At 49.7% G+C, this 17,768-nt stretch overlaps 1 protein-coding gene across 3 annotated transcripts in view; it reads left to right on the top strand.

Annotated features, from left to right (window-relative positions):
• Positions 1–4,039: 4,039 nt before the first annotated feature.
• Positions 4,040–17,768, top strand: part of LOC137654537 (transmembrane protein 181) — a 198,601-nt gene continuing 184,872 nt past the window's right edge. The window contains exon 1 of one of the 3 annotated variants that reach the window (XM_068388251.1): positions 4,040–4,401. In XM_068388251.1, coding sequence (XP_068244352.1) covers positions 4,256–4,401 — 146 coding nt within the window. In that variant the 5' untranslated portion in view covers positions 4,040–4,255. Of the gene's footprint in view, positions 4,402–4,752; positions 4,975–17,768 lie in introns of those variants that run through there. The other 2 variants (XM_068388252.1, XM_068388253.1) reach the window with 2 other exon arrangements.

The raw sequence follows: 17,768 nt of genomic DNA, 5'->3' as shown, positions 1-17,768 counted from the left end.
ACCTCAAGAGACGGCTCCCAAACAGACTTCGACTTCTCCTCAAGCCGTGGTCGGAAGCAAAGGCCCTGAAAAGGTCCATTCCTCTTCAACACCCACCTCCATCACTCAACATCCACACGGACGCTTCGCTGGAGGGTTGGGGAGGTCACTCCCACCAAAAACAGGCTCAAGGCACCTGGTCTCCCCTGTTCAAGACGTTCCACATCAACATCTTGGAGGCCATGGCGGTCCTTCTAACTCTGAAGAAACTCTCCCTGCCTCCCTCGATCCACATTCGTCTAACCCTAGACAACTCGGTGGTAGTTCGATGTCTCAATCGCCAAGGCTCAAGATCGCCCCAGATAAATCAGGTGCTTCTCCCAATCTTCCGTCTGGCAGAAAAGAAGAAGTGGCACCTGTCTGCAGTTCACCTACAAGGTTTCCGCAACGTGACAGCGGATGCTCTATCTCGAACAAACCCGATAGAGTCGGAATGGTCTCTAGACGCAAGATCATTCTCCTTCATCTCTCACCAAGTCCCAGAACTTCAGATAGATCTCTTCGCAACGAGCGACAACAATCAACTTCCTCGGTATGTGGCCCCGTACGAGGACCCCAAGGCAGAAGCAGTGGATGCCATGTCACTGGACTGGAACAGATGGTCCAAGATCTACCTGTTCCCTCCCACCAACCTTCTGCTGAAAGTCCTCTCCAAACTGAGAACCTTCAAAGGGACAGCGGCCCTAGTGGCTCCCAAGTGGCCCCGGAGCAACTGGTACCCCCTGGTCCTAGAGCTGCAGCCCAAGCTGATCCCTCTCCCGGGCCCAGTTCTCTCCCAACAAGTACAGAAGTCGACTGTCTTCGCTTCATCATCGAAAATCAAGGACCTTCATCTCATGATTTTCTCTTCCTAGCCGCAAAGAAGAGGTTTGGGATCTCGAAGAAAAGTCTAGACTTCCTCGAGGAATACAAGACCGAATCCACAAGACGGCAATACGAATCATCCTGGAGAAAATGGGTCTCTTTCGTCAAGACAAAAAATCCTAAAGAAATCACAATTGATTTCTGCATGTCCTTCTTCATTCACCTTCATGGACAAGGATTAGCAGCCAATACGATTTCAACCTGCAAATCGGCCTTGACCAGACCAATTCTGTATGCCTTCCAAATTGATCTGTCCAGCGACATCTTCAATAAACTACCGAAAGCATGTGCTCGTCTACGCCCAGCACCCCCACCGAAACCGATCTCCTGGTCACTAGACAAGGTGCTCCATTTCGCCTCCAACTGGGATAATGATTCATGCCCTCTCAAGGATCTGACTCAGAAAGTTATATTTCTCTTTGCTCTTGCTTCGGGAGCCCGAGTCAGCGAAATAGAATAGTGGCATTATCAAGAGAAGAGGGTCACATCCTGTTTACTGATACAGGAGACATTACCCTCTCCCCTGATCCGACGTTTCTCGCCAAAAATGAATTACCCACCCAAAGATGGGGCCCCTGGAGAATATGCCCCCTGAAGGAAGATGTCTCTTTATGCCCAGTAGAGAGCCTCAAGGTCTATCTTCGTAGAACTTCGAACTTTGGTGGAGGCCAACTCTTCAAAGGAGAAACATCGGGCAGCGACCTGTCACTGAAACAATTAAGAGCGAAAATCACCTACTTCATTCGCAGAGCGGATCCTGACAGTACACCCGCCGGTCATGATCCTAGGAAAGTTGCATCATCTCTGAATTTCTTTCAGAGTATGGACTTTGAAAGCCTTAAAAGCTTCACAGGCTGGAAGTCCTCGCGCGTTTTCTTTAAACATTATGCGAAACAAGTGCACGAAGTCAAACATTTTGTGGTAGCCGCAGGTAGTGTTATGAAACCTGCACCTAACTCTGCATAGAACAGTGAGTTACTTGGAACTCTAACTCTTCGGGTGCCTATGTTGACCCTCGAGCGATACATAGTGATGTCGAAAACACTTAGTGCTTTTATAACTGTTCTTATCCCAGGTGAAATGTCATAGTTGTCACACAAGTGCCGCATGCCCTGAGCATGATGTGTTTTAATCAAAGACTGACGTTCCTCGAGAACGAGTGCCTACTAATAAATTTGAAATTCCTTTTCAGATTCAAGAGCAAGTCTTTATTACTATGTACATTATAATTACTGTAAATGAACTTTACTTATTGCTGCAATTCATTTAATTTCTGCATTTGTGAAATAAAATTTCTATTTTATTACCTGTGCGTCTCAATCAGCTCCTACTTACTATGAAATACATGCCTGTCATAGTTTTATTATCCCCTTTTCCTTATGGTTCATGGAGAAATTAAGATACTAACTCTTAATTTATATTCACTCTGATTATGTAATGTTCCAATACGAATACTTACTCTTCATACCCCGGAGATGAAACCAACCTTCTCAGCACACAGTGTCCAACCACCACTGGTCTACTTTTCAGAATGTTCCTATACAAATACCAAACATTCAGCTTCATCTCCAAGTTCTTCAAGTTCTTCTATCAGGGTGAATAGCCCTTCAATACCACTTTGACGTCGGCATGGCCCATGGGAACTTCACTGCCAAGGGGTGCTGGAAGATTCTTCCCTACGGTTCTTTACTAAGATTACTATGCTATTTTGTTAAAGCCTTTGGCACTTACTAATAGGGGAAAATCTACCACGATACATTGATTCTCTGGTATTCTTCCATCAGGACGCCATGGCTTGAGCCCAAAAAACGGATTTTGAGCGAAGCGAAAAATCTATTTTTGGGTGAGATAGCCATGGCGTCCTGATGGACCCTCCCTGCTACTTCGTCCAGTTTTTAGGTCCCACCCTGCTCTGCTGTATCATGGTGATCGGCAAGCAACTGGCTTCAGGATGAAGACGGTCGTGACGTCATTTAAGCAATGGCGCCCGTTTGTTTACGTCTCGAGTACCAGAAGTAGCCACGGATGAGATTAGCTATGGAACGGCTCCCAGCTATTCTCAGCCCTTACACACCGAAGCATTAACTCTGTTCGGGGTGTAGATAGCTATGTGGCGCGTTAATACATGCGTCCCCTGTTGATATACGATGTCTTAAAAGGGAAACCTTTAGGATACTCGCTCCAGAAGTTAGAATTCTGTGATAACCTGTGGTTAAATTCTCTGGGAATATCTTAGTAGTTATTTACCCAAGGAAGCTACCAAAAAGGAACCTTCCATCAGGACGCCATGGCTATCTCACCCAAAAATAGATTTTTTGCTTCGCTCAAAATCCGTTTTATTATCAGTCATTCTCATGTATATCCTGGCCTTTCTTACACGTTGTAAGAATAACCTCCACTAGTTTGCTCGGTATCTATGTTACCTTTTTCTGTCTTGTAGTGTTATTCCCATAGTTATTCTTTCCATAGCTCTTTTGGGTGTAACTAGCTTATATTCTTAGGCATTAGCTAGGCTCCAAGTTTTTTATGCCTAAGTTAATATTGGTAGGACCATCTGATGAAATAATTTTCTATTTAGAGAAAGTGGCATTCTTCCCCTCATAATCTCGTTTGTTTACTAAAAGCTCTCCATACCATGCTTATCCTTCTATTAATTTCGGTTTCGTGTCTGGGGGAAACAGCCTGCTGTGTGACTCTGCCCCAAGTATTAATTTAAAATCGTCTCTCTCTCTCTCTCTCTCTCTCTCTCTCTCTCTCTCTCTCTCTCTCTCTCTCTCTCTCTCTCTCTCTCTCTATGAATATAGATGTGTGTCTGTGTGTATGTAATACTAAACCAATAAGAAGGCAATAAAACCTCATAGGTTTAAAGACAGCGACGCACGTGACTATGAAATCAATAGTAGCTGCCAGTGCGCAACTCTGCCAGACAAATGAAATATCTCTATAAAATTCTCCAATATTTATTTAGCAATAGGTCTATGTAATTGTCTCCTGTGTAATGTCATAATAGCGTAACTTGTCTGATATCCTCCATCATTATAGAAAATAAATAATGAAAACAACTGGTATCTTTTGTATGTGAACCGCTTCACTTTACATTGCTTCCAGAGTCCAGACATTATCTCTCCAGCAGTATTCCAGTTGCTGGTTAAACTGGACGAGCAGTCTAGTCAAGATCTTGTTTCTTTGCTTAATGTATGAGCTTTATTTGCACATTTTACTCTTAGTCAGTTTTTGCGAACTGTGACTAGACTTCGCAAGTTAAGATAATCAATTACAGTTCGCAAGAGGTGGAAAATAGTCTAGTAGTATACATGAGCTTCTAGATCAGGAAGCATTTGAAAACGTCAGAATGGGGGATAATTTTGGTTACACGTATCATACCCCCAGAGCAAGTTTCGTATTCAAAATGAGACAAATTTTATCTCATGTTTGTGACATATTTAGTGAATTCAGTAAATTCATCGCACCAGCGTATCACCATGACAGATGTGAAAGGTAAGGGAAGAGTAATTGATAGACATATAATTTTTTTATGGTTTCGTTTTACTGGAAGGGACTTTCTTTATTGCTGCGTAAAAGGAAGCATAAATATATAAATCATAAAGGCAACATCTAGCTGATCTAAGTCCTACAAATCAAAGTGCACTGTTTTCAGATTTATTGATCTAAGGTAGTCGGTGTCGCATAGACTTCAGAAAAAAAACGAATGGCGATAGCTTATAACTTAAATAATAAATCAATTTTGCATGGTCTAGACTTAAAAATCAAAATATAAAAAGAAGTAAAATATTTAAAAGATCTGTTTAAAAAAAAATAACATAGACTTTCAATTTAAGCCGAGCCCGGCCGAGGTTATTGTTTACAAACGATCAGCTGTGTCAGTGATTCCAGTGAGGGTTCACAAACGTCAAACGTCTAAGTATTGTTCATCAATGTGGTCAGAAAGAGACCAAAGGGTCGTGGGGAAGAAACTGACAATTTCATTGACTGTAACAACGTCATGAAGCCTCGGATTTGCAGAACAGAGGACAGAAGCTATATAAATGGATTTCTCAGAGAATTTGGTTTGTGAGTGGACGTTGGAATTGTTCTATGAAGTACATTTGGTCTGCTCTCTTTCTCGCTAGTTGAATCAGTATAGTTTCTTGGGACTAATTACATAAGTTAATTTCTAGCCAAAATCGTACACCACATACAATCTAACAGGTTACCTTTTGTTTTATCCATTTCTGACCCTGATTATTGAGGCAAACCACTTATGTCATTTGGTCATTGCTTTGTGCCACACTTCGCTTGCAAATATTTCGTTTTCCTGTTCTGGCAAGTTGTACATCAGTCAAGTTATAGAACATCATGGACAACATTTCTATTTGGAAAAACCGTTTGTTTATACTATAAATAGTGTGCTTTCAACTGATTTGACCTTTATTTCCACTGCAAATGAGCCATTCTACCGTTATTGTCCCCCCTTCCCGATGTACACGGGTAGGAATCTGGGACTTTTGGTGTGCCAAAACAAAATTTGTAAAAGGCGACAGAACCTAACAAACCAACCTAGCGTAACCTAGTAGTTCCCAGGCCACAGACCTAGCCAGGGGCAAGCCCCCCAGACCCCCATTACTTGGTCATAAACTAAAAGTAAATCTCAATTAAATCCTTATACTGATAAAGTAGATCATAGATAAATCCTTACATTATGATTAAGTAAATCACAAAGAAATCCTTACATAATGATAAAGTAAATCACAAAAAAAACCTTAAATTATGATGAAGTAAATCACAAATAAATATTTACATTACGATGAAGTAAATCATTAATAAATCCTTACATTATGATAGCGTAAATCACAAAGAAATCCGTACATTATAATCAAGTAAATCACCAATAAATCCTTACATTATGATTAAGTAAATCATTAATAAATCCTTATAAGTAAATCAAATAAATCCATACATTATGATAAAGTAGATCACAAATAAATCCATACCAGAATTGCGTTTGGGACACTTTAACCTTCGAGGGATATCATAATGAGCTTTTAAAAAATTAGTAACTACACCAGGAGTACTGTACCATGATACTCACTGTGAAACTTGGCTACAGCATTGAAATAACCATAATGGCAGCCATTACACTTTATGTTTGGGCTCCATAACGGACACCCATCACGTAAAACGGCTATAAAGGAACTGAGGATTTGTCGTAAGAAAACTGGGTACAGTATGTCACAACTGCCCACGTCACACTCAAGCATACATACACGCCCAAATATGGTAAACTTCGTCATATGGTAGGGGAAGGAAGGAAGAGGAACTATTTACAAATGAATGAACAGGACTAATTCCATTGGTAGAAAAAAAGTGGAAAGATGGCTTGTGCACAGGAAGTATAAAGTCGTTATCGAGCAACAGGCTATGTACAAACTCGCAAATGGTAGCAAATATGTCCAAATTTTAAAATTTAAAAGAGTGAAATAAATATTTCAGGGAAGAGGATCCCCATATTTTATGCAATTTTTCGTTGATTTATTATGCGTTCTAGAGAATAAAGTATAGAGAAGAAATGGTTATTTTTGCCATTATTTATTGATTCACAAGTTAAATTTTCCCCACCGAAAGCCCCTGGTTCCCACTGGGCGGCCCCCATTACCGTAGGATATATTAAGGTGTATCTTATTAACTATTCATTTACGACTGAAATAAAGGTAATTTTTGAAGAGAACGGTAGTTTTTCTGTATATACTCCCATTTCATTTATAGTAAAGTTTTCCCATGTTCTATAATAATACTGTACATGGATGTTTTATGCACGCCAACCATATTGGTTATTATTTTGATGATATTTTTTACTTTCATATGAGCAACAATAGCTAAATTGTACAGTGAATGGAGAGTGATTCTAATATAATCTAGTACCGAAATAGGTGAAATTAAACTAAATTTTGAAATAGATCGAACTTCCCTCTTGGAAACGTGTTCTTTTGAGGGTAGTCATGCTGGAACTAAAACAAAAGGGTGAAAAAATAGCTATTTTATAACAATATATGGGAACTTTTGCATAAATATTTGGAAGCACTTACTGTACTGTAATTGGTTGAAAAAGCTTGTTAATAATTGTCAGACAAAACAACACTGCTCTCAAAAGCAAATGCAAACAACACACAAACAGTGACCCACAATCAGTCTCGCAAAAGTAAACAATGTTTGTCCCTACACTGATACAAGCCCTCATTCTTCCTATAGGAGATATTCTAGCGCGAGCTGGAAAATACGGCAGAAAAACCTTAACAAGTTCGTAACGACCGGGCTTGTAGTTATCCACCTGTTAGAGGTGGGGGACTGCTGGTTGGTAGCTACTGTTTACCTTCAATCGAATTCTAGCCGTCGCAGTGGTAAACCGCTGCTCCTGCTTTTGTTTGACTGGCAGACTAGCCTTTCTTTTTTTGTGCTTTTGATCAATTCTTTTTCTTTGTTGGATGTGATGTCCTCTATTGTGAGGGAGTGTCCCGGGGTGCCCCCGAAATCCTGTGGGACCTTTGTGTTGCCGCTGGAGGTGGATCCTCATTCCCTATGCCCTGGGTGCAGAGGTCATAGGTGTTCTGAAGGCTCCCCCTGCCAAGTATGTAGAGAGCGGTCGTCCTCTCAGTGGGAGAAGTTTGGGAAGAGGAAGAAGAAAAAATCCAAGAGGGACTCGTTACCTCCAGGTTTGCCGTCGAAAGTTAAGGAGTCTCTGGCCTCTTCTTCGGCCTCTCGTTCTCTCCCTTCGGACTCTTCATTTCCTCCCTCCTCCTGGAGGGAAGTCAAGGAAGAGTGGCACCATTGATTTAACCCCCATTCCTCTTGGTCAGGCGGATCCCGTTGCCTCCCCTAGTGGGGCAATGTTTTCTGCCACCGAGAATGTCTCCGTTACCGCTTCCATTCCAGATCATGTACGAGCGGTATGGCCTTCCCTTGGACTTCCTGGTTCTCCTTCGGAGGAAGTTTGGAACCAGTTCCCCGCGGGTAAGGTTGTGCCTCAGGTCCTTTCTGTTTTGGAACCCTTGGGAGTTCCGGACCTCACCTACATCCCGTCAACTCAGTCGGCGCCCGCTGAAGTTTCAGTGGATGTAGTAAATTCAGCTCCTGCGGCGCCAACTTCTCGCACCGTTTGCACTTCTACAATATCACAGCGTCGCAAGCGCAAACTTCGCAGTACCGCCTCCTCATCACCATCCTCGCCCTCTTCGGAGAGAGAAGAGGAAAAGGAGCGCTCACTCTCCTTCGCCTAGACGTTCTCTCCAGAGAGACAGGCGATATAGGAAGAAGAGATATCATCGTTCTTGCTCTTCCTCGCATTCTGTCTCTTCACGAGACATCTCGCCTCGAGACTTTAAGCGCTTTCGGCGCAAACCTAAGAAGAGTGCTTCCTCTCGTCATTGTTCTGCCTCACTGTCGTCTTCCTCTCGCGAGGGATCATTTAAGCACTTCAAGAAAAAGAGCGCTACATTATGTTCTCGCTCTTTGTCGCAAGAGAGCTCTTCAAAGCGTAATAAGCGCTTCCCACCGCGGGCGCTCAGAATCGCCCGCCGATTCTTCTCACGATTTTTCATCTAATCGTGTCAGGAGTGCGGCCAAGGGCAAAGCGTGTCCTGATCTCGAACCCTCTCCTTCACATATTAGTTGTTCCGTAACCGAAATACAAACCACGCTATTTACATAGGGTATTACTTTCGGCGTCGCTGAAATGACGAGCCATTAGATTTTTAACGAGGGTTAACTACCCCCCCCGTTAGTTAGCAGGGGGTAGGGAAGGGATAGCTTGCTACCCCTCCCCCCCCACACACTGGTGAGTTGTCTCTCTTTACTTTTGGCTCGGACGAAGTACAGACGTTTCTGTCTTCGTCCTCGTTATTGACAGCCTTAATTTGTTTTTTTTTGCTTCTTCTAGTTCTGTGTGTTTAGAAGTTGGCCTCGACCGTTATCATCGCTATGCGCAAGTGCCCTGGACTCGCTGGCCGCCCTTGTGGGACCTTCAAGTCAGCGGAGGACACCGATCCTCACACCCTTTGCCAGCAGTGCCGAGGTCAACGGTGTGAGAGAGAGAATACTTGCAGTGAGTTTAGGGAGTGGTCTGCCTCCCAGTGGGAGAAGTTCGGCCGTCGGCGTAAGAAGAAGTCCAAGAGAGACCGTTCTCCTTTAGGGGTAGCCTTGAAGAAGGAAGGCTCTAAGGACTCCTCTTCCGCCGCCCGAAGCTCCCACTCGATCGGTCTCTCGTGAGAGACCGTCGAGTGGTAGCGCAGGCCCTAGTGGTGTTTCCCGACCTCAGGGTGCGGGAGAGGGCGTTGCCTCCCTTAGCGTGGCAGCTCCCTCTTCTTCTCCGGGGGAGGATATTTTGGATTTTAATGAATACTGTATGACCAAACTGTCTCTAATGATGATTTGTTCCAGCTTTGGGCTTCCTTGGGGCTTAAGGGCTCGCCTTCCAAGGAAGCCCTGTTTGACCTGATCCAGCAGGCGGCTGCGGTCAAACAGTCGCCGGTAATACCCGAGGTACTCCCTTCGGATATTGTTGACACTGTCTTGGCAGGGCCTTCCGACGGGTCTGGTCAAACCCTTGATGCTGCGCCTGTTGCGGACGTTGCTGAAGGCTCTCCTCCCCCCTCCGAACATCCTTCGAGGGGGGAGGGGAGTCCCACGGTCTCTCCTGCTGGCGGGTCTCCCCCTCGGGGGAGCACGCTGACAGAGACTCCTCTTCGGAGGACGGATGACTTGGACGCCCTTCCTCGAGGTCGAATTCGCCGTAAGGCCCGTCGGCCTCTCCGCAGCAGAGGACTTCCTTCTCCCTATAAGGGAGTTAGGAGGCGCCTCTTCGGATCGTCCTCACCTGCTCCCCAGAAGCAGACCGTCGCAGTATCGTCCCTTGACCTTTCCGCAGGTCGTTTGCGATCTCCTTTGCCTGCCAGACCTTCCGACCTGCCTTCTCCGTTCCTCGCTGCAGATGCGCTTTGGGCGCGATCTCACCCTGTCATCCGACTGGCACCGATCCCTTCGGGGAAAAGGGACTCTACCCACAGTATGGGTAAGTCCCTTTCGCGTCAGGGTTCCCCTGCGTGCCCACCTGCGCGTTCGCGTGCAGTAGCGCACAAGCGCTCTCCAGAGTTACAGTCTTCGGACTCAACTCGCCAGTGCGCTCCTGCTCGCCAGTGCTCCCCTTCTCGCAGTTCTCCTGTGAATCAGCAGCGCCCTCATGTTCCTGATGTGCGCAAGGCGCACCTTCGTTCTCCTGTGCGCAGCCGCGCTACTACGCAGCCTGTTCCTGATGCGCGCCAACGATCGCCACCGCGTCCACGATCGCCAGATCCGGACTTAGGCAAGGTTTCCTTCCCGTCGCCGCGTCCTCGCGCCCCTGCGCGCCCTTCCGCTTCTGCGCAACAGCGCACGCGCTCTCTGGTGCGCCCATCTAGAGCTCCTGTACGCGAGCGTTCGCCTGCGCGTTCGTCTCCTTCCATCTCTGCGGATGCGCACAGTAATCTTACTACGCGCCAACGATCTCCTGCGCGCCCACGCGATCACTCGCCTGTGCGCAAACGCTCGCCTGTGCGCAAATGCTCTCCTGAGCGCCAACGTCCTCCTCAAGCTGATCGCCCCAGATCTCCGACTTGCCCGCGCGATAAATCGCCTGTGCGCAGTCGTTCGCCTGTCCGTGGTACGCGCCGTCGTTCTCCGTTGCGTTTTCAGGGGTCCACGCGACATCGCTCGCCAACGCGCCAGCGCTCTCCGCCTGGCAAACGCTCGCCAAGTCGCTCGCGACATTACTCTCCCGAACATCGTCGTTCTCCTACGCGCCACCAGCGGTCGCCTAGTTTTCAGCGCACCCCTTCACCTACGCGCCCACGCTCACCTTCACGTGCGGGCCAACGCGTTCCCTCGCCAACGCGTCCCTTCGCCCGCGCGCCCACTCGCCAGCTCGCTCACGCGGCCACTCGCCAGCGCGCCCACGCGCATTCTTCTCCACACGGCAATGCGCCCGTGCTTCGGAAATCACCCGCGTGCGATCCCTCGAATGCTCTTTCACGTGAGCGCCGCCGCGATCCCCATTCTCGCAGGGATCATCAGCGCGGCCAACTGATAGGGACACGGACTTCCAGATCTTCCTCTGGATCGCCACCGTGCAAGCGTAGGATTACCTACCAGGATCAGGACCAGGAAGGATCTACGGAGAGGTCCATGCAACATTCTTTTTCTTCTTTTCAGGCAGGCCCTGTGGTGTCCACTCCGAAGGGTCAGGAGATCCCCTTCCCTCCAGCAGGGATAACTGACACTGTGTCAGTTACCCGTCAGCCTTGGTTCCGTCACTTAATGAACGCAGTGGTTCAGGCTGTGAAGCCTGCCCTCGTTGATTTGGGACTTAAACCAACGGCAAACTCATCCCCGCTGAAGAGAAGGAGAGGAGTGGACTTCGTGGTGACTTCTCCTGGGAGAAGTTGGCTCCCAAGAGGTCCGTCAGGAAGGCTCCTTCCCCTTCGCGGTCGGTTTCTCATTCTCCCGTGGACGAGGTTTTTCCGTCCTCAGGAGAATCCAGTGAGGAAGGGGTGTCTCCCACGGCACCAATGGGAGGAACCCCTCCTCTTAGGAGAGAAACTTCTCGCGAGGAAGCTCCCTTCCGGACCTCTTTGCTGGAGTCCTGTATTCCTCCTAGGAGGGAGCGCAAGGACTCCAAGACGATTCCTAAATCGTCATCCAGGATCCGTCCAGAGCCAACCAGACCCCGGGAGAATGTCCACGTGTCTCCCCAAGATGAGCCTTTGGGGACCGGAGACTTAGCTGCCAGTCCGCAAGGAGGAGACCAGTTCGAGTCAGAACACGCCTTCTGGCAGGTCCTAAGCTTGATGAGGCAACTCAACAAGTTTAAGGGGCCGGAGACTGCCCCTCGAGAGGGCAAGGACACGGTGCTAGACCAAGTCTACGGCACCCAGAAACCCCCTAAGACCAGCGCAGCTTTGCCTTGGTCCAAAGGGGTGAAGGGGGCCAGGGACAGGGTCGAAGCCCAGCTCTCCGAGCTCGCCTCCTCCGGTCATTCTTCTGCCGGGCACAAACTCCTCCCGCCTCCTCGAGTACATCAGAGGAGGTACTTCGAGATCATGGGGGAGTCCATTATGGCTCATCCACTTCACCATTCTGTGGAAGAGCTGACCAGGGGAACTTCTCTCGAGAAGCTCTTCGCTCGGCAGGTGACATTCTCGGTGTCGGAGATCCTGAGCCTAGAGAAGGTCGCGAAGAGTGCCATGCAGGCAACTTCGTGGCTGGACATTTGGTTGGGATCTCTGGGCATCATATTGCGCTCTGAGGATCTGTCCAAGGAGAGCAATAGGAAGGCCTTGGAGACCTTCCTCCTCTTGGGCACGCGTTCGATCGAGTTCCTCGCTCACCAGGTTACTAACCTGTGGGCTAACTCGATCCTCAAGCGTCGCGACGCAGTGACTGAGAGGTTCCATCCGAAGGTCCCTGCCGTGGATGTCTGCAGGCTCAGGCACTCCTCCATCACTGGGAGAGATCTGCTTGAGCCCAATGAGATAGAACGAACAGCTGAGAGGTGGAGGAGATCGAATCAGGATTCTCTCCTCCAGAGGGCCCTTACATCTCGGCCCTACAAGCCTCCAGCGCCTCAACAGCAACAGCAGCCTCGCAAGACACCGAAGCAGGCTCCGGCAGCTAAGACAGGGGTGTCTAAGCCGCAGCCCTTTCAAACCAAGGACAGAAGGCGCTGCAAGACCTCTAGGGGAGGAAAGAATCCTAGGGGCAGCGGCCGAGGCCGCAAGCGCTAGGATCGGCAATCCCCCTGCATGTCCACCTGTGGGGGGATGCCTAAAAAGTTGCGTGCACAGGTGGCAGCAACTTGGGGCCGATTCTTGGACGGCCTCCGTGATCGGCCAAGGTTATCGCGTCCCATTCACGACATCTCTACCTCCCCTGACAGCGAATCCAGTGTCGCTGAACTCCTATGCCATGGGATCAGCAAAGGGGTTAGCCCTTCAGGCAGAAGTCGAGACCATGCTCAAGAAGGATGCTCTCCAGGAGGTCGACGACGGCTCCCCAGGCTTCTTCAGTCGACTCTTTCTTGTAAAGAAGGCGTCTGGAGGCTGGAGACTGGTCATCGACCTCTCAGCTCTGAACAAGTTTGTCAAACAAACTTCGTTCAGCATGGAGACAGCGGACAGGGTCAGACTTGCAGTGAGACCGCAAGACTTCATGTGCACACTGGATCTGAAGGACGCGTACTGTACTTCCAGATCCCAATCCATCCGTCTTCCAGGAAGTACTTGAGTTTCAACCTAGACAGCAAGATCTACCAGTTCAAGGTGCTGTGTTTCGGTCTCTCCACAGCACCTCAGGTGTTCACCAGTGTTCACACTGATTTCGTCTTGGGCGCACAGGAACGGCATACGTCTCCTCCGTTATCTGGGGGGATCATGGTAAATCTCGAGAAGTCCTCTCTGCTTCCGACGCAACGACTGGTATATCTAGGCATGATATTAGACACTGATCTCCACAAAGCCTTTCCATCAGACAACAGGATAGCAAGGCTGAGGAGGGTCGCAGAACCTTTCCTCAGGCTGGAAGAGCTTCCAGCCCAATCATGGTTACATCTACTAGGCCACTTATCCTCCCTGGCACGTCTAGTTCCGAACGGCCGCCTCAGGATAAGATCCCTGCAATGGTGGTTAAAGTCCCGGTGGAATCAAGGCTCCGATTCTCCGGACTTTCTGGTTCCTATAGGATCCACGGAACTGACGGACCTTCGGTGGTGGCTGAACGACGAGAACCTTCGAAAGGGAGTGGATCTTCTCGTCCTCCCCCCAGATTTGACTCTGTTTTCGGACGCGTCAAAAGAAGGGTGGGGGGCCCCACATTCTGAACCAAAGGATCTCAGGCATCTGGTCAGAATCAGAAAACTACGTACCTCCACATCAACCTGCTAGAAATGAAGGCCGTTTTCCTGGCTCTTCAACAGTTCCAACGGACCCTGGCGGGCCACTCCGTAGTGGTGATGAGCGACAACACCACGGTAGTGGCTTACATCAACAAGCAGGGAGGTACCTTTTCTCAACAGCTATCCCATCTTGCAGTAGAGATTCTGAGATGGTCCGAAATCCACTCGATAACACTTTCGGCTCGCTTCATTCCTGGCAAAAGGAATGTGCTCGCCGACAGTCTGAGCAGAGCGACGCAGATAGTGAGTACCGAGTGGTCTTTAGATCCTCAGATAGCTAACAAAGTCCTGACTTTGTGGGGTCCCCCGACAGTAGATCTGTTCGCGACAGCCTTGAATTTCAAGCTGCCCCTGTACTGCTCTCCAGTCCCGGACCCCAAGGCTCTCTGGCAAGATGCTTTTCAACAGAGGTGGGACAACATCGACGTTTACGCTTTCCCACCATTCTGTCTGATGAGAAGGCTGCTCAACAAGACCAGACTATCGGTCAATCTCTCCATGACTCTAATAGCTCCGCTATGGCATCACGCGGAATGGTTCCTGGACCTTCTGCAGCTCCTGACTGAGCTTCCGAGAGAACTCCCCCCACGACATGAGCTACTCAGACAACCAAACTGCAACATCTTCCACAAAGCCGTAGCTTCGCTTCGGCTTCACGCCTGGAGACTATCCAGCGTCTCCTTACGGAGAGAGGATTTTCGCAACAGGTTGCGGACAGGATGTCTCGCCACCTGCGCAAGTCCTCTATCGGAGTCTACCAGGCGAAGTGGAAAGTCTTCTGTGGTTGGTGTCGTGGGAGGGGTATCTGCCACTATTCCAGCAATAGCGGAGTTCCTCGTGTATTTACGGGAGGAAATGCGCCTTTCGGTCTCGGCGGTGAAAGGCTATCGCTCAGCCTTAAGCCTGGCTTTTAGGCTGAAAGGAGTGGACATTTCCTCTTCGTTAGAACTTTCCCTACTCATACGCAGCTATGAGCTTACCTGGCCTCAGTCAGAAGTAAGACCTCCTCCTTGGAACGTGGTTCAGGTCCTCAGGGCTCTGAAGAGAGCTCCGTTTGAACCATTACGCCAGGCCTCTGATCCCCACCTGTCTTGGAAGACGGCTTTCCTGCTCGCTTTGGCCTCGGCCAAGCGAGTCAGTGAACTTCATGGTCTTTCTAACGACGTCGCCCATTCCAGAGCAAGTTCTACCTCCCAGAGGGACAGCGAGCGGGCGCCTGTGCACCAGAGCCAGCACTCACCGTGTTGGGGCAAGGAGCCTCAGAAGAAAGGGCGTCCACGGCTCCGATCTGCTTCTCTCCTTCAGAGGCGGTCATGATGGAGGAGATATCGAAGGACCTTGTCAACGTCTCCTCCTGGCTGGACTGGTGGGCCTCCACCCTGGTGGGCGTTCAGTCGTCCTACGACCTGACAGTACCGGAGACCCAGGCCTTGCTCAAGGAACTCATCAGTTCGGGAGGCAAGGCCCTGAAATTCCTATCATACCAGTCGCTAGCCATATCCGCCAACTGGTTCCTACGAAGGAGGGACACCGTTTTAAGCAAGCTAACTAGGAGGCTGCCGGACAGAGAGGCCAGATCTCTGAGGAACCTGACCCTGTGGGACGACTCGATCTTTCCCCCGAAGGCAGCGGAGGAATTGATGGAGAGAGTCCGGAGGCTGAAGGAACTGTTGGAGACCAAGCCCCACCCGGTTAGAAGGCCGACGTTCAGAAGGTCCTCCGTCGACGCGCCTCGCCCTCCTCGGCCTGCTCCTAACCAGCCTAGGAGAGACAACTCGACGACAACATGGTCCCAGTCGTCTCAGCCCTCCCGTAGGGGATCAGCCTCAACCCAAGCCGCCTATAGGCCGTCCTTCGCAGCGTCCAGAAGAGGGCGTTCAGGCCGCTCCTCAAGGAGAAGATAGGGAGGGAAGCCCCCTACTCCTGCCGAAGCCTCAGGTGGGGGGATGCCTCAAACGTTTTTGGCAAGCATGGGAAGAACACGGAGCAGACCCGTGGACCGTGACAGTTCTGAAGGAAGGGTACAGGTTGCCCTTCCTAATGGACCCTCCACCTCTGATACCAGACGAGCAGACGGAGTGGCTAGCCTTCAAGAATCCCTTGAAACGGACAGCTCTTCAGGGAGAGGTCTCAGCGATGTTGGCAAAAGGGGCAATGGAACCTGTTCAGGACCCATGTCCGGGGTTCTACAGCAGGCTGTTCCTGGTGGAGAAAGCGACAGGAGGATGGAGACCGGTCATAGACCTCTCAGCCCTCAACAAGTTCGTCTGCAAGACGGACTTCAAAATGGACACTCCAAAATCAGTCTTGGCATCCTTGAGAGAAGGGGACTTCATGATGTCAGTAGATCTCAAGGATGCTTACTTCCAGATCCCGGTTCATCCCTCCAGCAGGAAGTACCTACGGGTGAAATTGGAGAACCAGACGTTGCAGTTCAAGACCCTCTGCTTCGGGTTGTTCACTGCCCCCCAAGTCTTCACAACGGTCTCAGTCTGGGCACACGAACAGGGCATCCTCCTGATTCGTTACCTGGACGACTGGTTGCTACTTTCAGCCTCAGAGGAAGTATTGAAGGAGCAAGGCGCGATGTTGCTGCGGTTCTGCAACGTTCTGGGGATCACCATCAACCTAAAGAAGTCCTAACTGATACCCTCCACCAGGATGACCTACCTCGGGATGGTTCTGGATTCCCGGTTAGTGAAAGCCTTCCCCTCCGCGGACAGGCTGGACAATTTAGACCAGGTCCTCCGCCCCTTCCTGACAGACCAACCCAGGAGAGCGAAGGACTGGCAGAGAATGATAGGCCACCTTGTGTCTTTGGAGAAACTGGTCCCCCAGGGCAGGCTAAAGCTCAGGAAGGTCCAATGGAACCTGAAGGAAAGCTAGATCCAAACGGATTCCCCCCACAGAGTGGTCCCGGTATTTCCGAACACGAAACGGGTCCTGGAATGGTGGAGCTGCAGGACGAACACCCTCAAAGGGATGCCCTTTGCGGCCGACCCTCCAGAGATGCTCCTGTTCACGGACGCATCGAAGGAGGGGTGGGGTGCCCATCTCTTAGGGAAATCAGCAAGAGTGAACTGGACAGCCCTAGAGAAGACCCAGCACATAAACGTTCTAGAGATGAGGGCAGTACAAAGAGCGTGCCTGGAGTTTGTACACCTACTCTGGGGAAACACCGTGGCGTTGGTGTGCGACAACGCCACAGTAGTAGCTTACATAAAGAAGCAGGGAGGCCTAAGGTCGAAAGAGCTGTGCGTCCTCACGTTACAACTTCTGGAATGGGCCAAAGTGGAGCAGATAAGAATATCAGCGAGGTTCATCCCAGGGAAAAGGAACGTCCTCGCCGACGGCCTCAGCAGGATGGGGCAAGTGGTAGGGTCCGAATGGTCTCTACACCCGTCACTAGCCAGGTCCGTCATTCAGAAATGGGGTTTTCCGGTGATGGACCTCTTTGCAACAAGGCTGAACACGCAGCTCCCCGTGTTCTGTTCTGTTCCAGACCCAAAAGCGGCGTTCGAGGACGCCTTCCAATATTCTTGGGACAATCTCGACGTGTACGCTTTCCCCCCCTTCGGGATGCTCAGGCAGGTCCTCAACAGGGTAAGAAGGATGAGCAACCTACAGATGACTTTGGTAGTGCCCTGGTGGCCGGGGAGAGAGTGGTTCGTGGACCTAAGGGAATTAACACAACAGCCGCCCTGGCCCCTTCCGGACAGGCCAGACCTCCGGCAACCACACTTCCAAAGGTTCCACGAGAATCCTCGGTCCCTCCGCCTTCACGCGTGGAGTTTATCGAGCGTCTCCTGAGGAGGGAAGGCTATTCGTCGAGTACAGCAACGAGGATGTCGGGCTACCTGAGACGGTCATCGACAGCTGTATACCAGGCTAA

This window comes from Palaemon carinicauda, chromosome 15, assembly GCF_036898095.1.
Source record: "Palaemon carinicauda isolate YSFRI2023 chromosome 15, ASM3689809v2, whole genome shotgun sequence".
Lineage (NCBI taxonomy): Eukaryota > Metazoa > Arthropoda > Malacostraca > Decapoda > Palaemonidae > Palaemon > Palaemon carinicauda.
The sequence above is the reverse complement of the archived record's forward strand: the minus strand, read 5'-3'. Positions and strand labels throughout refer to the sequence as shown.